General features: G+C 43.4%; 1 protein-coding gene across 4 annotated transcripts in view; it reads right to left on the bottom strand.

Annotated features, from left to right (window-relative positions):
• Positions 1-24,492, bottom strand: part of TSPAN4 (tetraspanin 4) — a 414,205-nt gene that overhangs the window by 182,934 nt on the left and 206,779 nt on the right. Inside the window, exons 1-2 of one of the 4 annotated variants that reach the window (XM_066187758.1) lie at positions 2,372-2,445; positions 1,706-1,785 (exon numbers count right to left, since the gene is read on the bottom strand). The exons of 1 other annotated variant lie outside the window; for it this stretch is intronic. In XM_066187758.1, coding sequence (XP_066043855.1) covers positions 1,706-1,768 — 63 coding nt within the window. In that variant the 5' untranslated portion in view covers positions 1,769-1,785; positions 2,372-2,445. Of the gene's footprint in view, positions 1-1,705; positions 2,105-2,371; positions 2,446-24,492 lie in introns of those variants that run through there. 2 more of the 4 variants (XM_066187757.1, XM_066187756.1) reach the window with 2 other exon arrangements.

The following is a 24,492-nucleotide window of genomic DNA, read 5'->3' on the forward strand; positions in this document are numbered from 1 at the left end:
ATTATTATGTGCAACCTTGCCTTTGTAAATACACACACCTAGCCTTTGTAAAACACACACATTACTTGCAGCAGTACCTCTTCTCATCACACAGATACATTTCAGTGGAAGATGAATATTGCAAGAGAAATCAGAATGCCTGTATCCTTTGAGGCAGTGCTGTGCACAGTCCTGGAAAGAGCTATTAATGCCAGCATCCTATTGCTTTTTTCTAGCTCACACTTCAACTGACTGTCAGTGCTATCTACAATCTCAACCAGGGACAGTCAGTAGAGGCACAGGACTTGAAAAAGCAAGAAAGATAGTGTTTGTCTTTTTCAGAAAGCTCTGGAGTAAGCTGCAATAAATATTAGATGATTTTTAGGGAAGCAGAAGTAACCAGAGTTAGCCTTGAAAGACAGAATGCAGCCTTAACAACATTCTTTCTAACAGCTCACCTAGGATGCAAAGAGAGCACCCTCCTTGTGTTTCACAGCTCTGGTTAGTGCTGCGCCAATTCAGGGGACTTGCACTAGTTTATCACATCCTGACCCTTGGTATGACTCAAGTCAGCAGGAGTTGCCTGCACTTTGTGCTTTCTGATGCAGTGCAGCATGCCTGGCTTTGAACAGCTGTACAGCAGCGCACACTAGAGAACAGCTCTCTCCATCTCACCCACAGCCCTCCAAGCACCTCCAGCAACTCAGGAGACAATCAGTAACACGGGCACGGTAACAACCTGCTGCAAACACACACCCCCTCCCCAAGTGCCAGGACAGGAGGGCTGTCACTTCACAATACTCCTCATTTCCCTCAGCATGTTAATAAGCCACTTGGGAGGAACAAGCCATTCAAAGGCACCTCCTGAGGATCTTGTAACAGACCTTCCCACATATGATTCTGGACGAGGAACACTGAACTAGAAATCCTGTCCTGCCCTAGCAAACATGCTACTCCCTTTTTTACAGGACTAACAGCATTTGTGACCTGGGTCCCCCTCCCCGCCCTGCACTTCTTTAGTCTCCAGATACAGCCTACACTCCATTACAAGGGAGCGAAGCGCCCAGCCACCCTTGTTGTTGACAGCCAGGTCATTTATTAAAAAGATGATGACACATGCATGCCTCATAGTGATTCGACAAGCTTCTGCCACAGAGTAGCGGCCCCAGAAGCAGAGAGGAGCACTCTGGTCTCTCTCCACCCACATTTTCAACAGGGAATGGCAACGCCAGGACCCACCACTGACAATAACAGAATGATTACCTAGAAATTCCTGATAGAGGCTTTAATGTTGTGATGTACCAAGTGTGCCATCTGCAACAGAGCAACGGGAGTAAGCACGTGCTCAACCTTATGAGTGTGAATGGCCTCAGTGATTTCTCTAGGACTATGCATAACTTTTGAGGAAAACACACATAAGAATGAAAGATAGGGGCACAAAAGAAGTCTACAGCTCTCACTAGAACAAAGTGATGAAGGCATTCATGCAGCTGACCACTATAAACACACTCTTTTCTCTTCTACCACAGTTTTGAAATGCAGCTGAAGGCCAGGAAATGAGAGGATGAAGAAAACCCTCAGCAGGTTAGCTGCAACAAATTAATGAGGTCACAAAAACAGTGGCCGAGATACCACTCCGTTCAACTCCGAAGTTTAAAAGCAGCAACAAGTCCACATCCCATTTCAGTAAACAGACACAGTCTAGCAGTTCCAAACGTGTACTCACCCAGAAGAGAAGATTGAAAACAAACATTAGGTACTTGATACACTGCAGGCAGTTGTGAGCCATGCTGCACCTCTTCAGTTCTAGGAGAAAAATAAATGAGAGATCCAGGTAAAAGACAACGTACTTGTTTCCCTTGGGGGTCGTGTACTTAGCCTTGGTGGCCTTCGGGCCTGGGTTGGTATGAAATCCAAAAAAAGAGTTGCTGGCAGCCCCAAACTGGCCACCATACATGCTGCTGTATCGACGGAAGGCGCCATTTGGGAAACTGTAATCCTTGCTGTCCAGGGAAGGGCTCCTGTGATAGGTGGACTCATCGGTGCTGGACCTGCGCATGGTGGCTTCAGCTGTCCCGGTCCCGCTGCTCTCACAGCCGTCGGGTGAAAGGCAGGTGATCTTCCTTCCTCCTCCTCCTCCTCCTCCTCGCTAGGAATCCCCTATTGCTTTGCACCAGCTGTTCTTTTGTCTGCCATCCTGCCAAGGAGTTACGCGTGCTGTGCGGCAGCAAAGTTGGTGAACTGAAGTCTGCTTAGCCAGGAGTTAGGGAGCAGCGCGCTTCCACATGAGAAAGACTTCTGCACAAGTAAACATTCCCGTCACTGTCACGGTCGTCCCTCCCGGCCCACCCCGCTACCAGGGAAGGAAAAATCAGAGAGAGATATACTGTACCCAGAGCAAAGAAATTTTAAAAAAGGAACCGTGACCTCGCTCGGCTCGCAAATGCCATATAAAACCCCGGCTCCACATGCCACACAGAGACAAGAGCGTGCGCTGCCCGAGAGCCCGCTGCAGGACAGGAATTATCCGAAAGGCGAGCAGCTGCCGTGGCCCTTTCCTGCCGGCCACATCGCCGCTCCCCGCATCCCGTTCCCGCGGCGGGCGGCTGAGGCTCGCCAGCCCCGGCGCTCCATTCCCGGCGCGGCCGCCCCTCCTCCGAGCGCCGCGCCAATGGCGCTGCCCGCCCCGCCCGGCCCGGGCACACACCCCGCCCGCCCTCACAGCCCCGCCCGGGCTCCGAGCGCGGCCACACCGGCGGAGCCCCAACCTGGGCGCAGGCGGCTTGTGACGGGCTGCCCGGACACAGAGGCGGCGCTGCCGAAAGGAACGGGAGCAGGTCAGTGCCGTGAAGGTTTCGTACGCAAAAGCGCTGGGGATGCTCCGCGGGGAGCGGGGTCAGGACGAGCCTCCCTTGCCGGAACGCTCGTTCGTTCCGCTGCAGATCCATCCCCGGCATGTTCCTCATTCGCTCAGTCCCACGGAATCGTCACTCAGCACAACGTACGGCCAAGCTCATTTGTCCCCCTGTCAGAACGCGCCGATCGGCATCAAGCTCCGTACGCCGGGGAGCACTTCCCTAAGATCTGACAGCTCCCACAGGCAGTGAGGAGTTGAAAATGTGCCACACGCAACTTTTTCGGGAAGGAAAAAATCTTACTGAAACGGTGGCAATTAGAGTATTAACACTCAGGAAAGCAAGACTCATTTACCATCTTTGCACCAAATTCCCTGTGCAAGTAACTCACTTATCTCCGTGTGTGCCGCCTCCTTACCTGTCTGCCTCCTCTCTGCCTTCCTCCTCTGTCTGCCCTTTGATTTTAACTGTAACCTACTGCAGCTAAGTCAAAACATGGCTGGCTATCTTTTTTTAAAAGGCATCTTGCCAGTCTCAGCATAAATCAAGAGACACGGGCACCAATTAATTAAAGAACAAATTAGTAAAATGAGCTGGGTTTGCACATCGCCTGAGCAGCTCACCCCTGCAAACCACCCTCTAATTCTGTTAATTTACAAACTGCAAACTTAGAGCCTAATTATTTCTCTCCATTTCCTCCACAAACTATAAATACACTGACCATACCTGGTGCAAGCTTTAGAGAGAAAGAACCTGAGCAGAAAACACAAGGGTAATAACTCCTGCACGATCTGTTTCAGTAACTTTGATGACTTAACAACTTTTGCACTTTTTGATTTCCCTAGCTCTAAAATTAAGAGTTTTCTACTCTACTTCCCTCCCTTTCCTGTAAAATATGAACTCTGCCCCCTTAAAGGAGTCTTCTTTCCCTAGCTTGTAACGATGGTCCAATGGAAGCAGATCAGAGTTCCCAATACACTACAAAATTTTCCAGTGGTACCAAATAGTTCTGCCTCACCTGTATTACACCTTTCTCCACACCTGTATTACAACTAGACCAGTTTGGTAACAAAACCCTAAAAGTTATTCAAATATTTCCTACCTTTTCTGTCATTATAGAAAAATGCCTGTGCATGGAGTGTCATATTAAATGGTGAAAGAAAAACTGGGTAGCTCAGCACACAAATTATACTGAAACAGTGACAAGTCAGATAACTGTTATTTAACAAGGGGGCCCATGGTACTGCATTTAACAGAGGAGAATTTGGCATATTTACTGTAAACTAGACAACTGAAGCCCAAAGGCAGCTCACTGCTATCTGGATAAGAAAAAGGATAGAAATCACTAGCTTTCACCTTTCCTGAAGGCAGGAAACCATCAGTTCTTAAGAGAATTAAGTCCTTAATGTGGGTGGAATAATTCATAAAGCCAAGATCTAAGGTAGGAGGAGGAGTTTCTAAATATTTATTATAAAGAAAAAGTAATAAACATCAACACATGGAGGATATATTTCAGACAGATGCAGAAAATGCTTGAGGAAGGCTGAGGTCCTGCATAACTCTTACAATAAAGGGTGCTTTTTCTCCAGCCTCTTTTCCCCATCATCCCATTGCACAACTCATGGAAATGACAATTTTTTAAAGGCACTTTAGTGTAAAATGTAGTTCTCAAGTAGTTGCTGTTCTTTCTCATGACAATACCAAAAGCTAATTAGAAAAAGTGTCATTTGGGATACAGACATTACAATCATTCCTTTATAGAATCTTCCATACCAGGAAACCCAGTCAGAATCTCTTGGCCTAAATGGGACATCCTTGAGATGGCAATGCTGCACCAACAAGCTAACTGCAGCTTGGATGACACGCTTACATGGAGTGATGTCCTGCATGGGAACTGGGGGAAATCAACAAAAGGAGAAGGGCTGGTGCACTCTACTCTTGCCCATCCCTGGTGTAAAGTGAATGGAAGGGGCAAGCTGGGACCATCCTGACATTTAAGCTGTTTGACAACAACGTAATGCACGAACCAAGAAGGATAAACCTTGGAAGCATTGCATGACTGGGCCATTGTGCCTAAAGGGTGACCCAAATGGCAGGTGAATTAGAGCTTTCACAGAACTTCTTGTTAATGACTGAGCCTAAAATCGCAGAGTGGACCTAGTGACCTCTGTTCACCTCTGCTTAACATCTATTTTTTCTCTCTCCAGCTGCATCTCTATATTCCCATCCTGTGGCCAATTCATATTGATTCCTCTACACAAGAAAGCAAGCACTGTGCAGTCTCGCCAGCAGAGGTTCAATTTGTATTGATTCTGGTGGCACGCTACCATTTAGGTTATAACAACTCTGTCCTTGCCACTTTGAGTGGAGGGCTGGTAACTCTTCACTGTCTCCAGCCAAAACCCCGGCCCTGAAAGAGAAGAGACTGCAGTCTCACCCTAATGACATCAGGTGAACTCCAGGCAATAAACTATAGGAGGTTTGGGCATCAGGGGCAGATCTCTTAACTGTGTTATCCCTCACACCCTCTCTCTGAGCAGCTTCAGCTTTCACCTGAAGACACACAGCTGCTTGTTCAGCCCATACTTTGCACCTCCCCTTGAGCTGCAGCCACCACAGACCCCACACCACACTTCCACCTCCCTTACTACTTTGAACACCACTTTCTCTTCTTCCTCCGTGATTTAACACCCACGACCACAAAGACACCAGTGCCTCCAGCTCACACAAAATGCAGCACTAATCCGCCTCCTCGTTAATTTAGTATCATGAGTCCTTTAATGGTTGCACTGGTTTCCCCCCTACTAATGCCTCTTGTCACTGTCTTCAGAATTCTGCATACCTGCTCCATCCTCCTAATGAAGCAACCCACTTGGAATTAACCTCAGTAGACTTTGTTAAGAAGAGATCCACGAAATAAAATTTTAAAGAACCCTGCTAGAAGGCATTACTGAAATACACTATATAAAACAGGGTATGGATGTGACAACTGCTCCTGTTCTGCAACAGACGGGTGTGCAAAGGCATGCGCATGACAGGTGACAGTCATTCCCAGTAGCTTCAGTGAACAACATGACTGAGATCAAACATTACTACAAGAGTGGGATTTTTGTGAGTTACTATCTTTGTTTCACACCACAGCACTGAAATCAGCTAAGGGTGATCAGCTGATGAATACACACCAGATGCTCAACTTTTTTATTTCATGTACAGGCAGAGATCACCACAGAAAAGTGTTAATCAAACCTGTCTGGCCCTGCCTGTTCTTTTTCTTCGGCAACATGCCTGGAGAGAAATCCCTTGTTTCCTCACCCAGTGCACTCTTTACAGCTACTGTTTGCTTATGTTTGATTCAGTGACGCAGGTTTTACAAAAACTGTACCTCTTCCAAAAGTCTAAGACAAACATTATCTCTTCTGACTGGAGGGTGAACCAAAGTTCAGGGCCAAGCTGGCTGTTTCAACTAGGAGGAAAAAAAAGCCTTGTGATGGAGTTTTTGATTGGTTTGCTTTCGTATATTCATTTTGCATGAATATAAATGACTAGAAGAGCAAAGCAAAGAGAGTGAGAATATGATTTTTAACCTGACAGCCTCACGCTGCCTCAGGTTTTCAGCCTCTGCTCAGCCCTGCCCAGGACTGTTTAGTGTCTTCATAAGTGACACAGTGGGATACACCACACCCTCACCAAGTTTGCAGATGCCACCAAGCTGGTACAGTTACCACACCTGAGGGACGGGATGCCATCCACAGGGATCTGGACAAGCTCTAAAAGTGGGCCCATGGAAACCTCATGAGGTTCAACGAGGCCAAGTGAGAGGTGCTGCACCTGGGCTGGGGCGACCTCCAGTATCAGCACAGGCTGGGGGATGAAGGGATTGAGAGCAGCCCTGCCCACATGAACCTGGGGGTACTGGCCAGCATGGCCAGGCGGTTGAGGGGAGTGATTCTGCCCCTCTGCTCTGATGAGAGCCCCCGTGGAACAGTACATCCAGCTCTGGAGTCCTCAGTTCAAGGAAGCCATGGACCTGTTGGGAGTGGGTCTGCAGGAGGGCCACAAAAGCAATCAGAGGGCTGGAACACCTTCCCTAATGGGAAAGGCTGAAAGAGTTCAGGTTGTTCAGCCTGGAGAAGAAAAGGTTCCAGGGAGACCTCATTGCAGCCTTTCAGTACCTAAATGGGGCTCAAAGAAAGATGGGGACAGGCTTTTTAATAGGACCTGTAGCAATGGGACAAGCAGTAATGTTTTTAAACTAAAGAGAGTAAATTCAGACTATATATAAAGAAAAGATTTTTACAATATGAGATGATGAAATACTGGAGGAAGTTGCTCAAAGAAGTTGTAGGTGCTCCATCCCTGGAAATATTCAAGGTCAATTCAAGTAGCAATCAACAGGTTTCCTCCCTAAATCCTGCTCCCTCCTAAAAATTCACATGGTACAATGAGTCTGCACAGGTTGCTGAGGAGTTTAAGCAAGGTGCAAGTGGGTCAGGAGGGGAGCCATAAAGCCAGCTCCCAAACCAAATGCCAGACATGTTAAAGCAGCCCCCGAAGAAACAGGTAAATCAAGCAGTACCAGTTCTACTCTGGGCTGCAGGTCCTTCCCCTCAAAGAGTATGGCCACGGGGCTGTAAGCTGAGGATATCTCTAGAATCTTTTGTTTCCAAAAGAAATAGGAATGTTTTAATAAGTGAAGCAGAAGATAGTATGCTTCACTGCAACCTCAAATTTATCACATACTTAAGAACCCAGACCTTCCCTTTTATTTCCAAGGTTCCTGCTCATCCTTTAGCAATTTCAATATCTGTAAAAGGTTATAGTTGCTGGAAAGAGGTTGAGCTCTGAATTGCATGAGCAGGAGAAGACAGTCAGACATTCTAGAGATTTCCTCAGCTAATACAGAAATCTGTTGATATTCACAGTTGTACCTACAACTATTTGAAATATTTACTGATGCCTCCAACAAAACTTTGAAAACACATTCCAGTCACAAGCAATTTCACTTATATAGCAGACTTCAGGGTTGGTTGGTTTGTTGTTTGTTTTTTTCATTTTCTTTTTTTCTTTATAAATAAGGAAATTTGCGTTTTAAAAAAATCTTCAATACTTAATAGCTCATCTCCTTCTGCTCACATGTCACCTGAAGTCATGATCTTTGGTTTATGGCATAATTAGTTGCTATGGAAATAACATAATCATAGACACAGAGAAAATATTCTAGGTATGATTTGCAATGCTCTTTATTTAAGCCTGTGCACAAGTAACTTCGCAGAAACCTCATTTCTTTTTACATGCTCTCATTTGCATAACTGCTGCCATCACCTCTGCCTGTGCTTTCAGACTCACTGCTGTTCCTACATGCATGACTCACACTGAGGGCATTTCCTTCACCCATACTGGAGCATCTGTGTGTTCAAACAGTGCTGAGAGTGTTCATACGCGGAGAACAGCCAGTGCCAAGTCAGACTAAACAAATAAAATCTCTTAAAAATTATCTGGTATCAACCCCCCAAAACTCTGTGCACCACGGAGCCTCCCCCACCGTTTGTGCTTTCTGGGCTCTTGTTGTCCTGTTCTTTGCTAATGATTTCTTTTGTCCATTAGTAAGAATTTTAGAGTAAGGAGATTCCTTGTTTCCCCAGAAAATTCTGCATATTGGAGCCCAACACAGAGAGGATTATTGCTGCAGATGAAAGACAAACAGTGCCAGTCTGCAAATTCCTGAAGAAGCAGAAAGCCTGTTTCCCCACTAATGTCCTCAGTAATAAAGAATGAAAGAGCAGAAATAAAGAACCCATCTGACAGGCTGCACAAGAAGAGTTGTAGCCCAAATAAAACTTTTGTCAAGACCTATCTTTGCAGTGTCAGCAGGTCCTTGCAGCACAGATGCAATTTATGTGCTAGTTTTCTTAAAATCAGGTTACTTTCTCTAACCTGAGAGATCAGCTGACGTTCAAAGAAACACCTCTTCAAACACACATGTGGCACTCAGGATCTTTCTGTCAAGTATAAAGTAATCAGGCATGAAAATCTTTAAACTGCACAGTTCCGATGAAAGGAGAAAGTTATTGCAAAAGCAGAAGCAGACAGAACAAAACAATGACTTAGAAAAACTCGAGGATTCAATGATGTTCACTAACTAGTGTCTGGCTTTTAACATCTTTATGGATTTTTTCCTTGGAGACTCAAAATGGATTCTCTTCTGGTCTTGCATCCTTAAAAACAGGACTAAGGTTTTGCACGCACATGAGCGTGAAGCAGAGTTCACATAACCATATTTCAGCTCCATTTCCAAAGCAATGAAGGCCCAGAAGGGCTCACTGACCTCACAGGCACCCGAGCGAGCGCTCAGCACATCTGAGAATCAGGTCACAGAGAGCCCATTTCAACTGAGTACTCAACCACAGTTTTCACTGCTTTGAGATATTCATGTACTAAAACAGTAAGCACACATTCAGTGCTTTTACGAGTGGGATTGGACGTGAGCAGGAGAAATGCATTGTTTCAAAGGCTTCTGATCAAGCTGGACTCTGCAGGTGCTGCTGTAGCAGAAGGAGTTCCTCCCTGAGCACACACCTTTGAGGCTGCTGATGCACAGATCTGCTGGCTGGGAGGTGCCTTCAGCCAAAAGAACAGGGTTTGAAACGGGGTGAGGAGCTCTCCTACCAACAACTCAGTCAGCAGATGCGAGCGAGCACGCCAAGACCCCAGGGCCAGCCAGAGAAATGACCTCTGCTCCTGCACTGCTGGCCCTGCATCCTTCTCTTCATGGCCAAAAGTCCTCAATTTGCTCACAGCTCCCTTAGGGCTCCCCTTCCAAAATACAAAGGTGTGTTGGAGAGAGCTTAAAATTAAAAAACTGAAATTTAAAAGAGCCTCCAACAAATTAAAAGAGTATTTGAAAGGGAATAATAAACAAAACCATTATATGGTACTTATATATCGAGATTAAAATGTAATGAACTTGTACAAGGAAAATGCAAGTGTCCATATATCTTCTTACATATTAGATTAACAACTATTATTTCTTTTCTTACTATTGTGTGGAATCACCAGAGTTGTATCCTCCCACATAGCAAAAGTAAACAGCAGTGGATCTCTTATCCTTGACATCTCTGTAACCATTCAAGCAAAAATGAAGGAGCTTCAGATATTAAAAAATAAAAAATTCAAATAATTCTGGGCAGGAGCACAAGCTTTGGCTTTCTGATTTGCTATTCTGAGTATTTGTAACAGTGAACAGTCAAAAATAACTAGACATACATTTAAATATATATTTAACAGACAACACATACAAGTAAACAATTTAAAACAATAGCCTAGGATTTACAGTCCTAATAAGCATATTAGTGAGTACAATAGTGATAACGCTTGAAATACAAATGTTCATTTGGAACAAAAAGTACCACCTGCACTAGAAACCATATATTTGTATTTACTTTTCCACATCACCACAATCCAGCTCTTTTTATATGTCACTGTCGAAATCTGTAAGTAAACTCATGTTCCTAAGGCTACAGCAACACACACAGAAGAGGCACCTGTATTTTAAGGCAGCACTGGTGTCATATCCTTTCTGCAAAACGTACCTAAATTCAGTTACCAAAACATAATACGGAAGCTCTAGTTCAGCAAACACAAGATGCCTAAAAAAGGGAAAAAAAAAAGAGAAACTCATCCCTATTTATTAAGGTGCTTAATACTATTTAACTTTAATCATGGAGGCTTTATTTGGACGGAAATATGGATATAACTTAGAGCTTTAATGATACAGAATGAAAGATAATTGGTGCCTGAATTGAGATGCTCATTGCAAAGGTACTGCCAAAGTATCTGTTTAGTCTTTCAAGTCATCACCTATTTTGCATACTGGCTAAGATTCTGCATTTAATCAACACCAAATTTGTGCCTAAACTGCACCTGAGCATTTGTGCTCAGTGTTTCCTATTAGCCTGTAGCAGGCTTTCAGACATTCCCACTCTGTAAGAAACACTTGTCACAGGACCTTTGCAAAATTTAATCCTGCTAAAATATCTGAGCTCTGGAAAACACTAAACTGCTAAAAATGCAAGGTCAACCTCTTCTGCAGTCTGACCTCCAAGCAGTTTGTTTGCTGTGTTATATTTATGAGGATGTTTATGAAGGCAGATTTATACACTAAAAAATTATTCTGCATCAAATCACCAAGAAGCCATTGGAATAGGAGCTTTTCCACAGAAAAAAAGATATCTGTTCCATGATGATTTTCAGAAATGACAGGGAATGCACAAAGAAAAAACAGGCCTCCTGATTTATGTATTCTTGCCTTTAAACAGGGTTTATTTGATAGGGAAAGAAGACCTCCTTAGAAAAATATTTATTTCACACATATTTCCAGATATCTAAAGTACATATTAAGCTTCTGCATAGCTCTAGTATTGCTAAAGATATTTATCTCAAATAACACATGATTATGAGCCATAAAACTTTAATTAAGATGCTTTATAACCTTTTATAAGTGTCACCCCAACCTATGCTGTAGGGTAAACTGTACTTTTAATTTCTATTTGTGATGTTTACACTGTGCAAAGAGATTCATTACAGTAAAAGCTGGTTATTATTTCTTAGATGGCTACACACATTCCTTGGTCCAAGTCCATCTGGATAAACCAAACAAATAATTTTTGTTTGCTTCCATTTTGCTTGGAATTCTTATGCAGCCAGTCACTAAAAAAAGAAAAAAATTCACTTCTATGAGTGGTCATACTCAGAGAAGGTGGCACTCAATTTTTTATGCAAGATAGAGGCAGAAGGATTGAGTCCAAGACTCCCTTTACCAATGTGGAATGGGATTTCTTTATTGGTCTGTTTAAGACAGGATAGGTGTGACAAGTATGACAGGACAGATGTGATATTAAAGCTCCAAAAACTGGGAGGAAAGAAGGGCTGCCATCCCCACCAGAGCCTGCAAGGGCTCCCTGCTGGCCTGCCAGCTCTGTGGGGCAGACAAGCAGTCCCAAAGGCATCCTGGACACCTTTGCCTTCAGACAGGTCTTAGAACCTGTCCTAAAAGTGAAATGCTTAGCAACTTTCTTGCCTAACAAAACAACGGGAAGAATTTCAAGAGAAACACTCCCCTTACACATAATTTTTTTAAAATGCAACCCTCAATAATAAAATGCAATCCTCAAATCAGCTCCTCAATAAGCAGTGAAAACTAGAAAAAAGTCCCTTTGAAATGGGCAGGACTCACAGTGCTGCATGTGGCAGTCTGATGGCAGCTTCAGTCCTGCTACAAGCCCAGCAAAATCCTGGCCTGGCCTCAGGTGCTGCTCCAGCACCAAACTCTGCTAGAAAGGGAACCAGGCTAAAGTTGGCTATGGCAAGACAGAGGTGCAAATCTGATTTTCCTTCATGGAGTAAGTTACAGACCCTGCAAACTCAAGCCTCTTGCAGCTGGAAGCTGACAGCTTCAGATGAGAAGAATTTATCATTATTATTTTAGCATGAGAGCAGCTCACTGATTGCAGCTTGACAACTCAAGTTAATTAGTTGATGAAGGGTCTGATACACTCTGGCTGGCTCCACATCTGTGGACGATGACACAATCAGTGGAATTAAATCCATATTTAAATAGTCTTTGGTCTTTTTAATCCTAAACTACAGATCACAAAAGCCACATAACAAAACCTAGAGATCAGAGGAATTACACAAGAGGTTCCCCTTTCCCTGGCCCTTGGGACAGTCTGGTCTCTGCTGCTTAGGGAAGCTCATAAACAGACAGACTCCAGTTCAAAAGCATCCTCTTTTCTTCCAGGACTCCCAGTGGTTCTCAATGACAAGATAACTGGTTTGAGGACAGCCTGGCAATGTTCCTTCATGGCTGCTTTCCCCAGCAGGGAAATACCAAGCTGCAGGCTCTCCTCTGCTCCTGCCAAACACCAGGTGGGATTTACCCACCCTGTCAAAGTGATTATGTCAAGATCATCCGGCCCCACCTATCAATGCTCTGATGCTATTTTGCATCAAACCTTACAATCTGCCGCAGTTCTTGCCGACTGACAGCTAAAATAGCATGTGAAGCCACGATGACCCAAGCCCCTAAGAAATACCAGAGGAGCACAAATGGCAGGGAAATCTGGCTGGAAAGTGATCTGGGGGGCCTGGAGCCACTGAAAGCCACTCAGCACTGAGGAAGGGGTAGAGCATTGCCTGTTGGGAACAAGAACAGGCTGCTGCTGGTAGATAGCCCTGGAGCCTGGGATCAGTGGGAGCTGCTGTAGAATTTCAGCCAACTCTCTGCCAGACTCCAAATGTAACTGCAGAGCACAGCTGTAAATCTCTCCATGGTCCCAGCTTTTAGCAACGAAAAAAGCATTTTTTTCCCCTCTGCCATTCCTATCCAGATTTTGCACTTTTCAGGGCACAGCCTGCTTCCGTCTCCCCCTTTTACTTATCACCTAGAAAGATGAACTGCACTTACAAGTGCTCTCTTAAATCAAAAGCAGAAGTGACAACTGCAAGAATCCCTGGGTATATCTGAGATGTGGTCAATCAGAGGTTGCTGGAGAGCAATCAAGAGAAAAGAGGTCGCTTCCTACAGACAAAGACAATGAAATTCCAAGACAAGCAGCTCTTGTTCCCAGAAATGATGAGCAGAGTATGTAACCCAGCAGTCATCTCACCTGGGCCAACCCAGTCCCGAAAGGGGCTGCAGAGAAAGGCACACAGTTATGGGCAAAGAACTACTGTTTAGCATAGCAAGAGATGTACACAACAAAGAGAAATGGCTGGGCAGGGAACCTCCTCCTCGCATGCTTTAATCTCGTTTTAATCATCCACAGAAGGACTTTGTCAATGGAGCCTGTATCCCTCTAACAGAAACATTTCAATCCTGGATCACTGCTTGTCTACACATCTTGAAGTACCATAAAAGCAGATGAAGATTTTTCTGTGTATGTTATAGAACTGCTTCCTCCCAGTCTGACAGTAGCACAAAGGAATTAGCTTCAACAGCTTTCCATGATTTTTTATTTTTTTGACCACGCTGAGTTCTGACAGAAGAGAGGTTCCAGTGAGGGCCATGCTTTATTCTACTTCCACTAGGCTGCTATTGAAAATCATAGGATGAATCAGGACAGCACAGATGCTGCAATAACGTTTGAGCATTCAGGGGACCTCAAAGATTATTTTTTGTTATTACAATCTAAACAAAAAACAAAAACACTTTTCATGTTGACATTAATTTCTATAACATGGCTCTAAAAACAAAACAACCCCAAAATTCAATAGAGTGTACCCAGGATGGCAATACCTCAAAATTTGAAGCAGCACGTTGGCATTTTTCCCAGGAAAAAAAATATATACCTGTGTATACACACACTTTTTATTTTTTCTGCAAGATCAATGAAGCTCTGGGGTTTATTCCCACCTCAGTCAGTCAGAGGCAGAGACAGGCTGCTCTGTGCAGTGCATGAACATTTGAGAAGGAGTCTGATTACCTGAACAGTGTGTGTGTGCACCAGAAGCAGTGAACAGCAAGGCTCTCTCAAATCCATGATGCTGAAGCCTTATCCTTCCTACCCAACACAGATCTTAATTTGAGGGCTGCCTGTGCTTCCAGGACAGAGTTATTAGGCTATAACAAGCAAGCTCCTAACAGCAGGCTGATGAGATTAAAAGAATCCCCTTGGTCATCCCCAGCCAGTTGTGAATAAATCCCTGCACCAGCAGCAAGGCTGGTTAGGGTTTTTCTGTGAGATCAGGTTACAGAAGCTCCAAATCTTAAATCCTCCACCCAGCCAACTTTGATGATGTCTGCAGCTCCGTCTGAGCCAGCCAGAAGTGTGACTCATTTTTTGTGGTAACAGGGAAGAAGAGATGCTGTTCCACACACACCCTTACACACTCCTGAAGAGGCAATCTGAATGCTGTCCAAAACTTAATTACAAGGCATGACAAGCTCTGACAATTAGCAAAGTAGACCGCTTGATGGCTAGGATTTAAAATAAGGATCTTACAAGGGGGAAACTCTGGAACAGACATTGCTACTGTCATAACATTCTGAGCTGTCATGAAACCACAGGACCAACAAGACAACCACACAGGCTTCACAACTGTGACTGAAAAGGAAAAAAAAAGACCCTAGGGGGAAAGGACTTATTTAAGAGCACCTGTACCTCACATCCATCATCAGCACATCATCGCCTTCCAAGAGGGCAGAAACACAGGAGGATTTGGGTCTGCTCCAGACTCCAGGTGACCCCCATGAAGCAGAAAGAGACCAGAACCACTGCCTGCTCTCACTGGAGCTGGAAGAGGTGTTCTCTGTCAAACCACATCAGAGGACACAGCCAGGTCAGTCCCTGTACAGAGGTCAGCAGGCCCAGCACTTTTGACACCAGCCAGACCCAGAAGTGCACTGCCTCCAATACCCCCCATGTTTCCACTCCAAACAACCCTGAAGGTTGCTGCTCCTCCATCACTGAAGAGGTTTGGCAAAGGGGTTTAGCTGCTACGCATTATTTGTGCGGATTCCTCTGATGGCTGCTTGTGGAAATCAGTTTCGCTCACACAGCTCTCACCTCTTTGGGGCAAGAAAACAACGCTCCCACTTCTCAGATTTCTCACTTTGTGTGCAAAGGAGAGGGACAGAAAGGCAAGGACTTCAGGACAGTAAATACCCAGAGTGACTTGACAGCCAGCAAATCATCACTTTGTAGTGTTCATGGCAACAGCTTTTGGCATTGCAGGCAAAGAAACCCAATTCATTACACAACAGATCAACTACGATCTTGTATTTACAAGGCACAATTTTTCAGTGCAGCCAATTACTGTAGACACTGTGGTGACTAAAAGTCTTATGCCACCATTTAGAGATTATCTATGAGATGAGTCAGTTTTATCAGTATGTCTTTTTAATGAAAAAATAATTGGGGAATGTACTAAATAAATAGGGAAGATAGGTTGCAGCGGAAGCTGGGTGCCTGTTTTCCTTCTACGCATGCAAAAATCTGCCTCTCACAAGTACAGTAGAAACATATTTTGTCACAAAAAACTGTTGTTTCGAATATTTGCTTCACAATTTCCTCTTCTTCTATGAGACATTGGTTTTACATACAGTTTCTTTTCCCTGACTGGATTACTCCCTGGAGCTTTTAAAGGTGTCAGGTTGGTTCTGGATGTACACTTATAATGAATATATTTTAACAAGTTTGTGTTGGTAATTTCATTGATGCCCCTGAGAAATGGTTAATTTAAAGGTTTTCATATTTATTTCAAAATTTCTTATTCTGGACTTTGTCAGAGATGAGCGGCAACTTGTCAGCTCATTTTTCTTCTTTAGAATCAAGATCAAACATCTCTCTATATAAGATCATTGAAGCATTGTTCACTTAAACTACATCTGCTTTTAACACCATATGCTAATTAACCTTTGCGTTTTGATAGGAATCCCTCAGCGGCTCAAGCTCCTCAGTCATGATTCAGATGTGTAAGCAAGATTCTCAGACACTGCAGAACAACTTAACTACAAATAAATCAAAAGCACTGGATGTTTACACCAATTGAGAACCCAGCCAACCGTCTTAAAATCGCAGAGGCTTCCACTCAGGTAAGCACCACTGCTGAAGTATTTCTCCCCCACAGATATGCTGCCTTTTTCATTCCTGTTAATGCAGTAAGAAATACCTGCAGCAGCATTTCTGAACCGTACACTGGGATTGACTTAGAATTCTCCCTTTCTTTGAGTAGAGGCTCTGTTTACCCATTTCAGTTGATCTCTGCATGTCAAGGCTCAACTCACAGTGTTGATATTGCTGGGGCACAGGTGAGATGCCCTTCCCCCAAGCTGTCACCACCCTCACTGGAGAATCAGCTGCCATCCCGGCCTCAGCATCGACAGGGGACCCTCACGTGTCACAATGTTGGACTCCCTCTTGCTCCTCCATCTGGGAGCACAGTTGTCCCCTTTCCCTCTCAAGGCAAGCAGCCAGGAAGGGCCAGAAGCCACTTCACACTGTTATTTGCTACCTGCCAATCCACGTACCAGAGCCAGCTTCATCTGAGAATCTGTCTTTTACATCTAATTTTCCTTCCAGGCAAAGGGGTAGCACAACACTGCTGCCAAGTATCTGTTTTGTTATAGCTTCCCATTGCTGCTGAATATTATGGTTTATTCCATATCAGGCTGTTCATCACAGCTCTGGTTTATGTTTTTCAAAATGTTTTGGAAGACACATGGTCTGAATGAAGACTGCCCAGGACAGTGGCACAGTGCAATACTGCATGGAAATTTCCTTCAAACAGATAAGAGGAGGAGGAGGAGGAGAAGGAGGAGGAGGAATGACTCCCTAGGGTAAGGACCAACACAGCCATGGCAATGAGAAAGCAATTGGGATTTATCAGCTCAGCTAGCGTTTATTCCAAAATTCAAATGTTCTTTTCCTTCTCCCTATGTGGGCCAATCTAGCACACACTGATGTCAGTGGGAGGTCTACCTATGAGACTGAAGGGCACATAGGCAAACTTCAAGAAACTTTTTCATTTAGAGAATAACAAAGTTATCTCCCTGTAGATGTTAAAGAGCTAAATATCAGACATCTGCAGCTACTTTACTGACAGCTGCCCTTCTGTACTGATCCTCTGGTGTTCAAAAACCTTGATATGCCTCCTGATGTGCTGAACAAGAGGATTAGACGTGACCTTTTGAGAAAAGAAGCAAGGGAAAGTTGGGGGTCAGTCTACTTGGCACATGAAACAACAAAAAGGACTAAGACTTTGTCCCTAAAAATTGCAGACGCTTTCGCCATGAAGCCATTTCAGCCATTCCATTTCCTACACAATCCTCCTGGGTACATCATTCAATCCCAGTGCTTCAGTTCTGCTCTCCAGCCCTCTGCTTTTCATACGATCTCCCATCAGCTTCTCGAGGTTTCTAGGCAGCAGTGCAATACTGTTACAGATGGACATGCTCCATGACAGTAGCAGGAACAGCATGACAATAATGACACGGAGGAGGTACCCAGCACACACCTGACATATGGTTATGAGCAGAGGGACATGAACACAAACTTGTTAACACATCAGGTATGCTAAGATGCTTTTTAATGGTGTTAGTGGGTACCATGAAAGAGCTTTTCTAACTTTATTGTTAATTACCATGATAACAACTACTAGTCTTCACTAAAGAGTTTTCTGCTTTTACTAGAACAGCAATTACATACAGTTAGCCACTCCAATGTTACTTACTCTGTGCTCAATCATTACCCCATCTGGATGAAAACTCACTTCAACCAGAACAAGTATTACAACTCATGTGTGGATCTGATTCCTGTGAGACAGGTCTGAAAATGGAGGTCTCCCACATTTCTATTATCTTGGCATTGTCCTGAAGTAGTTCACTAACAGACAGCACTCAGTTGAAGTGAGAGAAAACACCACAGAAATGGGGAAACACAGTATGGACAGGTGGTGATAGTGAAAAGGAGTGAGACATGCTGTCATCACATAGGGAGTATTTTAGCTTTGCTTAAAAAAAAAATCACATACCAAAAGGAGCTGCTAGCCACACAGTCAAAGCCAAGAATTTCGTTGGATTTGGGCAAGCAGTACAGAACAACTTCATATTTCCAAAACATACAGCTTTTCCAGAGTGGCAGCTACTGCATTCCCATCATGCTAATGCAAAACCACAGCACTGGAGCCACTTCCCTGAGTAAATTGCAGAGAGTCTGCCCCAAGCCCTGCTCTGCCTTTCCTCTCTCAACACATTGAAGTATGTTTGCAAGAAGGGAACAAGTTGTTGTTCAGCCACAATGACAAGTCTCCACAAAGAAAGGGGTCACTCTTTATTGCTGACAGGTATGTATGTTGAAAAGGTGCAAACAAATACCTTTGAAACCAACCACCCAAATGTTCATTATCGAGTTTAGGGGCTCGGCATGCTATTTTCAGGGGAAGTCAAGGAATTCTTTTATAACATGTGCATGTGGAAGCACAACGCAGTGTAGGCAGGGAGTGCAGTACAAACTAATATTCACTAACAAGCTAGCATTTTCCAAAGGCCAAAGGACAGCTCTGCCACAGGCATACAACATAATACAAGAACACGTCAGGCGGATTTCAGCAGTGGATGTTATAGCAAGTAAAGTATATATGAAATAAATATCAATAAACGTACCCTCCAGCTGCTCCTTTTACTCCTTCTTTGCTACTGACACTTATAATATAAAACAATATCTTTTTGGCTCACAGAAAGATCTTGTTCCAACCACTTTTTCAAGACATGCTTCATAAATCCTATTTGCAGCATAAATCATACCTTAAAACAAATTATATTTAGAGGAAATTACCTCCAAATATAGTCGCTTAGTATATGGAGTAAAGCCATCCCTTATATTAAAATTCACATCTGTAATATTTTAGCATGCACAGTAGCAAACAAAGGAACCACCAACAAGTCCACTTAAGGTATCTTGACACAGCTTAAAAAATACTTTTCCCTAATTTTTATTAATTTTTTTCCAAAGAGGCAAAAAAGCTGAAAGCCTTCCTAGCCTCACAGTCCTAGAGCCTTTTATCATATCACAAAGGTGAGAAACACACTTCAGTTGGTTTCACCAGCACACCCCACATAAGACAGTCTTTTTAAAAAGTCCAGCAGAAGTCTCTTCAAGAAAGATGCTGCCAGAGCCTGAATCAAAGCTGATGGATAGGAATTACTTGATCAAAGCGTGAGAACAAAAAAGCATTTTTATTAAATGATCTTATGCTTGAGTGTCTTTGTACATTTACTCATTGATCTGGGCTTTAACAACAGCTCTTTCCAAATCTGTTGCCGGGGAGAGACCTTTTGTGTACTGCACCATGTCACATACCCCACCGCAAGTAACAAATGCCCCAAACAACAGAAATGCAACTGGATTTTTGTTCATGAACACAAAGAGTCACTATTTGGTCATTTTTTATTATGCCTGTGTATGCACTCCCCTTGGTACTCAAGACAGAGTATTGGTCTAAAATGGTCACCTTATGCCGGTGATATTAGGGCTAAAGACCTGTAATTACTATCTAAATGTGATAATTCATATCAAGCAATGAGGTTCCAGTTTAGATTGCTAATTTACAAATAACAAACACTGAGGGGAAAATACATAATATGCTGTTTCTTCACTTCCTTTCTCCTGGCCTTTTATCTACCTCGCACCCAAATACTCCCTTCTGACAAAAGTGGGAGCTTCCTGGCTTTCTGGTTCAAAACTTTCTTGTAACTTGGAAACTAATCTGAAATACACATTTTCCTGCTGATATTCTGTATGTTAACTAAACCCAGACCAAAGCAAACAGTAAAGCCCGAAGTTTTGCCTTCACCATAGGTCTGTACCAACACAGAAGGCACCGTCAGCCTCACACAGAAACTGCTCAGGGGCCCTAATCAGTCGGAAGACAAATGAGCAGAAAAGCCAAGTTTCCAAATGCCCTCTGCTGGCACCTGTCAGGATTACTAACAATTCCGCCCCGTTCCCAAACTACGAAGCTAATTCTGGAGGGTTTTCATTAGAAGAGATCATTAACAGGCTGCAGAAGGCAGGATCTGGATGCGCTGGCTCACAAAACCCAGCGCTGCTGTCACAGCGAGCACCACAGGCACCACCCGGCCCTTCCCCACACCCAGCCCAGCGCTGGGCACAGTACAGGGCTGCAGCTGAAACAGCATGAGCAAAGTGACAGGTGGTTTTTTGAGTTACTTCACCCATTTTTCCCCAAATCAGTGGATTTCCAAGCATGATGGAATGACCACCTTATTTCCAATATCCCTTTTAGCCATCCACTAAGAATTCTAAAAAGGTATTAGGAACTGGTACAGACAAAAGCCAGATTACAGTTCCTTGATATCCTGGCTGTGAATTACTATTCCTTTACTCTTACTCTTAAGTGACATTGTGTCTGATGATGTTTCAAAGTTACGTTTCATTTCCATGTTAACAGCTAAGGCGTTGTATCAGAACACACCAACAATTAACAATACAGATTGGGAATATATATCCTGGAGGGATCACTGACCTCCTGAAGGAGATGATTTTGTATTTCCATGGTGGAACTCAGAAATAGCTGCTGATGACACGGGCCTGGCAGCAAAGACAGCAACAGGGTTGCCTTTTTGATTTTGCACTAGTTTAGCACCTGTATGCATGACAGATTTTAATTGTGTCATCCTTTGCCATATTTACACTTAATTGCTTTTTGGATGGACTAGGGAAAGAATTCTGTTTGATCTAGAAATCAGCAGGGTGCTGACTTCCAGAGGGGAAATCAACTTGATCTTCACATTCTGGTCAAGTGGAACCTACAATCATTAGCACAAAACTAGAAAGACATTTGGGTTTTGACATGGGATATGCCAGGATGCAAGGGGTGATAAGAGAGGAAGGGCTGTCACTTCAAATACAAACAGCAGCTTACCTTCATTTCGACACGTACAGAATAGGCTCCAGGAAATACACCAGTGGTAAAGCAGAATAACATCTTCTAAGAAAGCCTGGAAAACAGCATTTTCTCCTCAAAGATGCTGCCTTGCTGCCTTCCTCCCAGCATGGGGATACCTGGAGCTTTCCAAGCTTTACATCTCTATAAGCAACACAGGGAGAGGCTTCTAAAGCAGCTCCATGGTATTCTCTTGCTGATACTCTTCATGGAATTTCAAATCAAACAGACACAATTTGCTAGAAAGAATATCTTACTCCCCAAAGCCTGTAAATTTACTCTGGGAGCCCCAAAACTCCAGCTGTGTTCCTTCCTTCTTGCTAACAGATTTCAAGGGACTTGCACAGAAATAGCATATTAGAATTTAGGAAATAAACACAAATGAAGCACAAGTTATATCAAAATGCAGCTGACTCATTTAGTTTCATATTTTTTTTCTGCAGTGATAACAAAATTGGGGAAAAAACACTCCAGTAAAACCTGACACTAAAACCCAATGCCGTGTCTCCAGGACATTTTTACATATCTGAACAGGCCCTTGTAAGTTGTTTCACTTTGGACTCCAAATATTGAGAAGCATTTGTTAGGTATGTTCTGATACTGTGCTTGGTAGAATGATTACTATTGCCTGGAAAATAATTCGTACGAGAATAACAACTGTCCTGGACATGGAAAGTATTTACTAAGCCTTGGGTTAAAAATGAAGCTGTAAAAAAAAAAAAAAAAAAAACCACTGAAAAAAATTTACACAGAAGATTAACATTAATTCCTTGGAAATAAAGTTCAAAACCCCAAAATACAGTTTGACAATGAACATATATTACCATCTTATCTAATTCTGTATCATTTACCACAGGAAATTATTTCACATGGCTTCATGGAGAAGACCTGGGGTTCTGATGGCTACCATATTAAAAATAACTCAACAGTTGCCTTCAAGAGTGCAGGTCAGCTGTGTACTGGGCTGTATTAAAAGAAAGGAAGCCGGAAGAGCAATGGAAGAGATTAACATGCTCCACTCAGCACTTACAAGACTGTGCCTGCAATTTGTGGGATCCTTTAGGGCTCCTGAAGTGAGACTAACAGGGGGGCACCAGGATGATTAAGAAACTGAAGTATGTGATAAATGAAAGGCTGAGAATTGGGCTTGAGCAGTCTTAACAGAGGGTTAAAGGATGGTATTTATGGCTTCAACTACATAAAGTCTCTCCAGAGCTGCGCAGTAACGGGGAGAGGCAACTGGCATAACTTGTAATAATGAAAAATCTCACTAGGTATCAGGGAGAGGGGGAAAGGAGCAATCACTGGGAGGTAGTTCAACACTGGAACAGGGTCTCAGAGATGGGGAATCTCCATCTCTGGAGACAAAGACAAAACTTAAGATTAGAAAGGCTCTGAGTGACCAACTCAATATAACCTCAAATCTGGTCCTGCTTAGCACAAGGGATGAGACCAGATGACCTCTGCCCATCATTCCAACATTACTTTTTCTTCAATTCCATGATCTACAGGGAAGTTAGGGCTGTATAACACAGTAAGAGAACTCAAACGAGCTGTACATTGAGAGAACAACAGAAGTTAAAACATCACAAGAATCACAGCGTTTTGGAAGAAGGGCGTGAAGAGACAACAGGCTGCCTGAGAGATGGAAGATGGGCCTGCTGTGTCCCAGACTGCATTCCAAACGCTCAGTGAGGAATATATCCCTACTGAGAGTAAGTCACCTGACAGAGAACTAGCGATACTTTGGCAGACCTAACCAGAGGGAAAAGGCATATAGAGACTTTTTACAAATATTCTTGGAAACTTGGTTACAAATTATAAGCAGCTTGTCACAGAAGAGAGTTTCAGTATGGCCACACAGAGGACATAGAGAATTTAAGCATGGCCACACAGGCACAGCCTACTTACACGGCTACGCTACAATTTAGATATATGGTAGAAAAGCCAAACACTCAGAATGCAGGATGAGGGGCCAGGCCCAAAGGATACCGGTCAGATTACAAATGGATGTACTTTAGTTGACCTGACAGGTATATAAAGCACAAAACTGACAAAGTAAGAAGTATTATGCACTGATAGCGCTGAAAAAGTATAATTTAAAAATAGCAGAGAAATAATACTATCATAGATCAGAGAGAGTCACAGTGGGAAAAAAAGTTGCAAATATGACAGGGCTTTTCAGTCATTTTCACTCCCAAAGCATATGCAACGGACGAGACGCAGTGACCACAAGAAATGGAAGAGACCATTTTGTCACATATTCACTTCTTCCACTTCATGAGAATAAAGTGATTCAAAACACAAGGAATGGCCATCAGATACAACTGACCAGATTCCCAAAATCACAATGACAGATGCTGCTTACAAAGCACTGAAATCTTCTGGAGAAATATCACAGTAGCACAACACAAAGTGGCATACTTTTCATCCTGAAGTCCTTGAGAAAGTGTCATGGAAAGGGCAGCTCTAAAATGCTTTACAAGACATTTAAAGTCCTTGATGCTCATCTTTCAGGTAGAAACTATGCCTTCCCTTCCCTCACTCCTGGCCCGTGGTAAAGGAAAAAAAAGTGTGTCCAAATCCTCTGCATGCCCTTCATTGGTATACCCCAACAAGCTTTAGAACAGAGTTTATTACTGTTATTGCCATCTGATAGATAAAGGCACTGAAGCACAAATAAGGAAAGATTACTCAGCAGAGCAGTGAGAAAGATATGAATGGAATGAGTCCCTGTATCCCAGCAGCATTTCTTATTCATTTGGTCGACACACATTTTATTGTTCATATTTTTGTTATTAGTCTCGGTCCACAAGGGACCCAGACTGAAGACAGTTCAACACCAGCTTACCTTTTCAGCTTGCTAAACTTGCATTTTTATTTCATCCAATGCATACTGGGATCTCCCATATGACTGGGCTCTGTCCTCTACACTGATACTGAAAAGCTCCATAGTAGATAAACAGCTCCTTATTTTTAGTGTAGTTCGTGTAACACAGGAACTGCTTCCACCACACAATGCTCAATTCACATTAATCTGTAGACAGAACTTGAAGATCCCTCTTCATTTGGCTTAGACTTCCAGCAATGAAAGGAGAAGGAGAGGAATTTACACAGATATGTTTCTTGAGACTAGCAGGAAATGCTTTCACAAGCAGAGAATAACAGAAAACACCCTAAGCAAAGACTATCACTG

This window comes from Chamaea fasciata, unplaced genomic scaffold (assembly GCF_029207755.1).
Source record: "Chamaea fasciata isolate MVZ Bird 193981 ecotype frontalis unplaced genomic scaffold, bChaFas1.0.hap1 SCAF_7, whole genome shotgun sequence".
Lineage (NCBI taxonomy): Eukaryota > Metazoa > Chordata > Aves > Passeriformes > Sylviidae > Chamaea > Chamaea fasciata.